This window comes from Fundulus heteroclitus, chromosome 17, assembly GCF_011125445.2.
Source record: "Fundulus heteroclitus isolate FHET01 chromosome 17, MU-UCD_Fhet_4.1, whole genome shotgun sequence".
Classification (NCBI taxonomy): Eukaryota; Metazoa; Chordata; class Actinopteri; order Cyprinodontiformes; family Fundulidae; genus Fundulus; species Fundulus heteroclitus.
The window spans coordinates 391,659-400,913 of record NC_046377.1 but is presented as its reverse complement, the minus strand read 5'-3'; the positions used below and the strand labels follow the sequence as shown (position 1 = coordinate 400,913).

The following is a 9,255-nucleotide window of genomic DNA, read 5'->3' as shown; positions in this document are numbered from 1 at the left end:
CTCAGCTACAGATAAGCTGCTGCTCCAACGGACCACACCATAGAAGATGGCTGATGCCACTTATACATTAACTTTCGTAAAACAGCATGTAGGGTATTTACTCTTGCTGTGACAAACATCTCACTCGCACTAGTCCATCTTGGCTGTTTCTAAGGAACCCGCAAAGCATCATTATAGGCCACCTGCAGCCTTTGCAGGTTGGTTTTTCTAGATGTAGACCACAGGTGAGCAGTGTACAGAGAGGTACAGTATGCATTAAATAATTCCACTTTGACTTCATCAGTACATGCACCGAATTTGCGAGCAAGGGTATTAGCCTGAGCATACAACATTCTACATTGTCTACAGATATCATCGTCTGACAGATCTTCTGTGATGATGTGCCCAAGATACTTGGTTTTGTATGTAACACCCAGCACAGTATTTGACAGCCGAAAATCTGCAAACTGAATCGATTTATCTTCTTTACTCCTACAGATCATGACCACACTTTTAGATGGATTGTACTTAATGTCATGTTCCAGACCATACTCAGAACAGATGTTAAGTAGTTGCTGTAACCCAGTAGCCTGACATGGTCATACTCAATTCTAGTCAGAATTTGAGTCTGATACTGCTCCATAGAGCTGTGATTATGGGGCCTGTTTCGAACGAACCAGGAAAAATAATTCCTCTGCACTCAATTGGATAGACCTACAACCAATAAGAGCAACGGAGTGTGTGACGTATGTTAAGCGACAAATAGTTGTTGTTAACGGAACTCAACTGTTAGCCTAGCATAAGAAGATGAGCGTTAACGATTTTTGCCGGTGTTGCAAAAAGAATGTAAGAATCCAAGGAGTCCTTCAACACACGAACCTGTCGATATCTTCTTGAACAGACCTAATAGCAGAATCTCCACACCTCAACTCTCCAGCGGCAGCCATCGTTGTTGTAAACGAATTCAAGCCAAGCGCGCTTTGGTGACGTGGTTGATTACGTTACTGTTGATCATCTGTTCATCATCGTATAAAGCCCGCCCTGACAATTTGATTGGCCCGCCAGATATTGGGCGAGCATACTCGTGCTACTATTGAGTAATGCCAGACCGAACTTCTCGTCCTAAAACGTTGTGGGCGGGACTAAGTTCGGAATGGCACCCAGGCTAGTAACCCAGCAGTACTCGGACTAAATATTACTAAATCATCTGCATACATCAGGTGATTAGGTATAGAGTTACCAGCCACACAACCAGTGTTACAAACTCTCAACTTGGTTGACAGTTCGTCCAGATACAAATTAAAGAGAACTGGGGACTCATTGTTGTGATTCTAGTCCATTTATTGTTCAGGTAAACACCAAAGTACTTAGAAGAGTCAGCTGTCTGCTTATCAGTTCTCTTGATTTTAACTGGTATCAGTAAAGTGGGTCTACGTCTGCAAAGTCCCCCATCAGCTCTTTTGGTTTCCCTGCATTTAACCTCAGATGGTTTGCTGTGTTGATTGGTTTGTTTTAGTATAAAATAAGTAGTCATTTTTGTCCACACTCCATACCAGTTGGTGGCGGTAAAGGGCCATTTCGTTGTTTGCCAACCGCCAGTGAAATTCCACAAAGAAGAAGAAATGTCATGCACGATCCAACCAGAGGGGGCGATATTGCAACTCACTCCGCTGGTAAACACCGGCGAACTCCAGGAAAAGAAGAAGAAGAAAGCCCATGTTTTCCAGCATGTCTGCCATTGGGATTCACTTCGGTTATACATGTGCCTGTGTGGCGGTGTTTAAGGTGAGCTGCTGGCGGTTTGTTCTCTGTAAACCAGCGGTACCCGAGTCCAGACCCGGAGAGCCGCTTTGTTTCATTATGTTAGCTGCGCCTCTGCGGCAACGCACCTGGATCTAGTCCCTCACCAGCATATTCACCCGCTCTGACGGAGGGAGGGGGGTTGTATTGTAAAAGTTGGTGGATAATAGCGACTAGGACTGGACTCGGGCATCCCAGACATAAAGCTTTCCCTGCTGAGCTCCTCGCTGCTGTCCGCGGAGAGGACGGCCAGCAGCTGCTAAGGGGGGCTAAGCGTTTTACTGAGGATGCTGCGAAGGGTCGTTGGTTCCTGCATTTCTCAACACACACAGACGCAAGCACTGTTTAAGGAGGGTTTTCTGGGGAGGGGGACAGGGAGGGGAGGGGAGGGAGCTGACCTTGTAAAGATGGAGAGGGGAGTGGACTGTGGACCAGTTTGGCAAAAAATGTGAAGGAAGAACGCGATGCTGCAAAGATGAGAGTAAGTTAACCAGGTTAGGATGAGTTAATGGGTTGAGTAGTCCTTTGGCAATCAGAAGGTTGTGGGTTCGATTCCAGCTTCCCCTTGCCACATGCTGATGTGCCCCTGGGCATGGCACTTAACCCCAAATTACCTACCGAGCTGGCCTAGTGCTTAGAGCAGCATGCTTGTACTCAGAGAAGGATGCAAGTACCGGGTTCAATCCCCAGCGCCTGCATTCTGGGTCCCTGAGCAAGACCCTTAACCCCAGATTGCTTCCCGGGCGCCGCACATGGCAGCCCACTGCTCCCCAAGGGTGATGAGTTAAAAGCAGAGAACAAATTTCGTTGTAATGTATGTTTCAATGACAATAAAGATGATATTACTATATTATTACATCTCTTTGAAACAAGAGCTTGTTTTTATATTACACTATAGGAAATTTGTTTACATTTTTTAAATAAAAGATAAAGTTTTTATTATTTAAACCAACAGTATGTTTATGTTTAGGTTTACTGCATTTTCTTCAATGGAACATTTGATTTTTGAAAGACACCATATAGTCGGACATGTTCATTGATAGTCTGCAGATATGCATTTCTGTTGGATTCAAGAGAAGCAGGCCTGACCCAATAAGGACCCACCTACACAGAACCGTTTCCATTGTCCCGGTAGCACCAACCCTGGATGTCCTCTCTGTTGCCTGTTTTCTTTAATACAGTGAAATGTGTCTTTTTTTTTAGGATGGGCGGGCTGATGTGGTGGCTAATGATGCAGGAGACCGGGTCACTCCAGCTGTGGTGGGCTACAGGGACACTGAGCAGGTATTTCACTTAGATTTGACATCTGTCCTTCTATCTAAGTTATTGTTGCATTAATGCCTTTAAATCACTGCCAAATTGATCCTTTTCCTATCTTTTCTGATGTTTTATGAAAGCCGTGCCATTTTTGCTGACTCCATATGCATTTCTCCATTTACAGATCGTAGGGATAGCAGCCAAGCAAGGTCAGGTGCGCAACGCGGCCAACACCGTTGTTAAAGTGAAGCAGGTGCTGGGCAGAAGGTAACCTTCGCTTCACATGCAGCTCTGTGCATCAGACAAGTCCCCCCCAATCTGGACTAGTTTTTACATTTCAAAATGTGTAAAACTCCAACATTAGTGTTCTTTTAATCCCATGAACCAACATTTGCTTCATAAAGCTTATTTAAATGTCAGATAACGTTCATGGACACATTATTTACACTGATGAGGATATTATGGTTAATCCTTCATATTCTATTGGTTAAATTGACTCCCATCAAAGTTTGTTTCCCACTCTTTAGATAAAATGTGCTGTATTTTCTATTGATCATTGATTGGAAGGTTTAGAGTTTAATAGCTTTAAGGCAATTTAACCTGTTGTTTAACTTTAATTTAACTCCTGTTGTGGCCTAAGGATCTAAGTGCTTTAAAGAATGCTGCCAGAAATGTTGTTATCCTCGTCTTCCTCATTTTGTTTCTCTTTCATGGTTTAGATTCGATGATCCCGTGACACAGACACACAAATCTGAGACCAAATGCCAGGTACGTTTGTGGCCGTATGGAACATTTTTAAACCAGCTTCACTAGAGAAACAAATCTACCTGGAAAGGAGTTTAGTTTGTTTTTAGGAGCTTTAGCCACCAGAGGAAAAGCTGTGGCTCTGACGTGTGACTGCTGTGTGCAGGTGGTCAACAGAGAACACATGCCCTATTATGAGATCACGTGTGGAGAGCACACACAGTTTGTGGCACCAGGAGATGTGGCGAAGCTCATCTTTAAGAAGATGAAAGGTAGTCTGATTGAAACGCAGCCTTGTCTTCGTGAAGAAACGGTCGGCTGACTTATTTCTGTGTTCCCAGAAACGGCTCAGTCAGCGTTGGGCTCTGATGTCACTGACACCGTTATTACCGTTCCCTTTGAGTTCGCACATGCTCAGAAGCACGCGTTGAGGTAAGAAGGTTTCATTCTGGTTTACTGCTGTGCCATCGCTGTATCTCACCTAGCTTCACTGCTCTGGGGGGGGAAATCATGGTGTTTGTGTTTCTTTAACTGGTAGCTGGGTATAGAACTGCTATTAGTAGGCTAAACTCTGCTTTATGGGAAATGATAGTAAAGTTTGAATAAATGTGCTTTAAGCTGTGGCGTTTTGTTTTTCAGAGATGCAGCTGAAGCTGCAGGCTTCCATGTGTTGAGGATGATCCATGAACCTGCTGCTGCTCTGCTGGCCTATGATGTGGGACAGGACTGCTCCTCTGGGAACAGGTGCTGCGTTAGAAATGTCCTCCAGTAAAATGTCCTTTAGCGTCCCCCTCTGTCCTCTCAGTCGTCCTCGCCTGAGGAATCTGAGACGTCTCAGGGCGTTGATGGAGTCTGCAGAGTACAGGGTGAACGGGAACGGTGTGTTGTGTCAATCAGTCGATTACTTTCCATAATCGGCAAGAAAGAGATCAGTGCATTAATCTGGCCCCTCTAGCGACGATCCTCTAGAGATCAAGCAACAGAGGATGAGCTTATCAGAAAGTGCAAAATAAAAATAAAATAAATACCAGCCACTAAAGAGGTCCAGGGTGACCACAAAGGTGTGGTCGCCCTGTTTTCACGTTTAATCTGAGGGACTTCCATCAGCATCTTCTTGCTGGATCTGCCGTCTGCCACCAACTACCAACCCAAGTAAAAGGTCCCATTCTCTGAGGCTCACGTTGAACTTCTGCACACATCTCCATGCTTAAAGTCTTTACATTGCTGCCTTTTGATTGGCTGATTAGCCAGCTGATTTAAGAAGCAATTGAACTGGTGCGCATAATGGGGCTGGACAATAATTCAATAACGATATATATATATATATATATATATATAGATAGAGAGATAGAGAGAGAGAGAGAGAGAGAGAGAGAGAGAGAGAAGAGAGAGAGAGATAGAGGAGAGAGAGAGAGAGAGGGGAGAGAGAGAGAGAGAGGGGAGAGAGAGAGAGAGAGAGGGGGGGGAGAGAGAGAGAGAGAGAGGGTATAGAGAGAGAGAGAGAGAGGGAGAGAGAGAGAGAGATAGGGAGAGAGAGAGATAGAGAGTTTTTTAGAGAGAGAGAGATTTTTTTTTGAGGAGAGAGAGATTTTTTTTTTATATATATATATATATATTTTTTTTATATATATATATATATTTTTTTATTTTTATATATATATATATTTTTTTATATATATATATATATATATATATATATATATATATATATATCGATCGATAGACGTGTGGTTCAATAGGAAAAAAGGGTCAATAAAAAGTTCAATAAAATAACATTCTAGCCTATCATGTAGGTCAATACTGCAGTCATTACATCCTCCCAACCAATCACAAACACAGACCCAGGAAGGTCAGCCTTCAGAGAGCACTTGGCAAAAGTTGGTTTAATAAAGGGTTATGTTTGAATCCATTTATTTATAAATTGGTCATTAAGCAACAGCATAAAATGGTCAGGGCTGCACCTAAATTGTATGTTTTGAATTTTTTTTGATAATTACTGATGTTGATCAACGTTTTCTCCTTGTGACGTTGACTTTACTGAGTTTTAACACGTCTTAATCGTCGTGCTATAGAAACGCTCCCTCCTTCCTGTGTGATGTCTGACTTGCTGCCCCTGTTTCCCCAGCCACGTCTTGGTCTACAAGCTTGGAGGGACGTCCCTGAGTGTGACGGTGCTGCAGATAAACGGAGGAATGATGCGGGTCGTCAGCACCAGTACCGACCACAGCATCGGAGGAGAGCGCTTCACCCAGGCCCTGGCCCAACACCTCGCCTCCGAGTTCAAACGGTAGCCGCCGTTGTTCAGCTGCAGGAGAAACGAATCAGATGCCGATAGATGCACCGTCAGCCCAGCCGCCCTCACCCCGCGTGTCTCTGTCGTTCTGCAGAAGCTTTAAACACGACGTGAGCAGCAATCCGCGGGCCTTGCTGAAGCTGATGAACAGTGCCGACATGGCCAAGCACTCCCTGTCCTCCCTGGGATCAGCCAACTGCTTTGTGGATTCCCTGCATGACGGCATTGACTTTGAGTGCGCCGTTTCCAGGTGAGCTCTCGGCGCGGTGTTAAGAGATGGAAATGAGACCGGCTTGATATTTGTCTCATCAATAAAGTAATAACTGATGACGTTGTCAACAGTTCATATTATTTTGACCTTTTTCTTTGTTCTTTTTTTTCCACAGAGCACGATTTGAGCTGCTCTGCTCCACACTTTTCAACAAAAGCATCCAGCCAATCAGGTCGCTGCTGGACGAGGCAGGGCTCTCTGCCAGAGACATCAACAAGGTGAGACGGCCGCAGATAACTTGTTCACGTCCTGATGAAAAGTGAAACAGTGTGATGTAATTCAAGCATTGGCTAGGTTTCTGCAGTTCCTTTATGATGTCACGGGGGATCCCTGCTTTTTCAGCCAATGGGATTACTTCAGGCCCCCCGTGTGAAAGGCTATGACGGGTTGTTTTACTAGATCCCTTTTTTTTTTCTCAGGCCAGCCTAGTCAGAGGGTGTGATTGTGCTGAAAGGCATGTGAAATTACACACAGTCCCTTTAATTGTTTACATGGTTGGGTCTCAACATGTGCTTCTACCATATGTTTTCCTTCCACACAACTTTCCATTCATTAAGTTTAGATACATCAGTTTGTGAACAGTCAGCTTCTTTAGTCAGCAGTCTCCCGATCATTATGTAAAATCCATTTTTTATAGGTCCCATGTAATATTCAAATTTTCTGACTAAAGGAATTCTGGGTATTTATTAGCCGTGAACCATCATCATCACGATTAACCCAGCACACGCAACATGCACACATTTGTGTTTTAGGTGGTTCTCTGTGGCGGATCATCCAGGATCCCTCGCCTACAGCAAATGATCCGGGAGATGTTTCCTGACGTGGAGCTGCTCAACTCGTCGCCCCCGGATGAAGTCATCGCTGTAGGAGCCGCCATAGAAGCTGGCCTGCTGGTCGGCAGGGATGGCCTTGCCCCCGAGGAAGAGTCTGTTGCTGTGGATGTTTCTGCTGCTGACATTCTCTTGAAGGTATCCTCCATTTCAAACATGCTGTATGAAGTAAATTTACTGCAGGAAACACATGGACGGTGTTCTCTTTGGAATGTGACTGTAATACCCAAAGTGGTCCAGATATTGTTATGTGACCAGAACGAGTCTCCCCGGGGCTGGATTGAGTTAGTTACAGATTCTGAAAGAGTGGACTCTAAGCTTTCCAATGATGTCACAGTTGTGGATTTCAACAAAATTTTTTAGAATATTTGACCCTTTGAATGTTGGCACTCTGCAAAGATTAGTGAGAAAAGAGGCCTCAAAGTTTCTTTACAATCACCTTTAACCTAGGGGGTGTTAACAAAAGCTGCAGCAACACCTCCCACCCCTTCAATGCTTGTCATTAGAGGGGCCAGATTAATGCACAGCACTACTTTGTTCAAGATAATTCACAGCTCTGCATTACAATATCTGTGTTAGAACTTTCAACTTGTCAAAAAATGACAATACATACAAAGTAAAAAAAAAAAACATAAACAGTTATGTTCAAAATTGGTGAATGTTGAACAGTTTAATTTTACCTCTACGTGTTTTTGTGTCTGCAAGTTGCATCATGCACAGTGCTGTTGTTGTTTTTTAATTGCTCGTTCAGTTTTTTTTTAAAGAAACTTTTCATAAACCGTTTTATGGGACGACACCTGTCGCCTGTGCTATCCTAGCGCAGCAGGATACCACATACGAAAAGTCACCCTACAGATTCTGACCCACAGACTAGAATCTTAAGTGTTGATTTTGCAGAAAGTTTTCAGTAAAATATTGCATGTTCAGCTAAATTTAAAAATGATTAAAAATTGGCCAGCGGAATTGGATGATTCAAAGTTGTTGTATTTATTATTGATATAAAAAAAAATCTTTCAGTGGTTAAAAAAAAAAAATGGTGGTCATTAGGCTCAACGGTTATGTGGTGTTGTGTTGCAGGAGGTGAACGAATCAGGAGCCGAGACGTTTAGCATCCTCCTTCCTGTGGGAACTCCCCTCCCTGCCCGCAGACATCACACCTTATCTGCTGAGGGAAAACTGTCCTCCCTTTGTTTGGAGATTTATCAGAGATTGGTCACGGAGCAGCCCGAAATACTTTCTAAGGTAGTTATGCTCAATAACAGTCCTAAAGTCTAAATACACTGCTCAAAAAATGAAAGGAATCCTTTTTAATCAGAGTATAACATCAAGTCAGGTAAACATCTGGATTATTGATCTGGTCAGTCCAGTAGTAGCATGGGTTGTTGATCAGTGTCTGATCTGGTGGTGATGAAATCCACCATCTCACGACTGGCCTCTCTGTTTAATATTCAGATTATTTTAAGAGACCTGCAGCCTAGTGAGGAGAACCACAGCATCGATGCTGTAGTCACCATGAAAAGGTATGTGTCCAGGGAAGCATCAATGCACTGCTCAAACTGTTCACATTTGTGGAAAATCCTCATTTCTGTGTTTCAGGGATGGATCTGTCCACGTGTCATGTGCTGCACAGAAGAATGGAAAATCAGAGGCTGTCACCATACCAGCAGCATCATGAGCACACGGAAATACCCTTCATTACACGATATGCAGTGTTGTATCACTTATTTTGGTTTTTGTACAACTCAATAAACAGTCAAGTTAAACTGTATTGCTGCTCTGCGTTTTATGCTGACAGGAAATGTGCAGGGGACTATAAATGTTCCAGAAATGACCACTAGGTGTCACACTTGGGTAGTTCTTGTAGGCAGGTTTGTAAAACGGTGGGCAGGGTGAGCAGGATAGAAGGAGCTTACTCAGAAAACATGAAACTAAGGCCTTTCAGCCAAGCTCTCCTGGATGTGGCCTTTATCAGAGACATCGATATGAGCTCAAATGGGACATCTCCATTGCAGCTTACCCTTAGCAAAAAGCAGTATTCCCCAAGTTCATTTTATTAAGTGAACTTAAGTATAAGTACTTCT

General features: G+C 43.6%; 1 protein-coding gene across 1 annotated transcript; it reads left to right on the top strand.

The window, feature by feature from the left end:
• Positions 1-1,695: 1,695 nt before the first annotated feature.
• On the top strand, positions 1,696-8,942 carry hspa14 (heat shock protein 14). Its single transcript, XM_012876747.3, has 14 exons — positions 1,696-1,764; positions 2,983-3,063; positions 3,221-3,303; positions 3,756-3,804; positions 3,947-4,052; positions 4,122-4,212; positions 4,420-4,524; positions 5,906-6,067; positions 6,168-6,323; positions 6,460-6,562; positions 7,097-7,312; positions 8,252-8,416; positions 8,627-8,694; positions 8,771-8,942. The coding sequence occupies exons 1-14, from the start codon at positions 1,696-1,698 to the stop codon at positions 8,847-8,849; spliced, it is 1,533 nt and encodes a 510-aa protein (XP_012732201.2). The 3' UTR covers positions 8,850-8,942.
• The last annotated feature ends 313 nt before the right edge of the window (positions 8,943-9,255 follow it).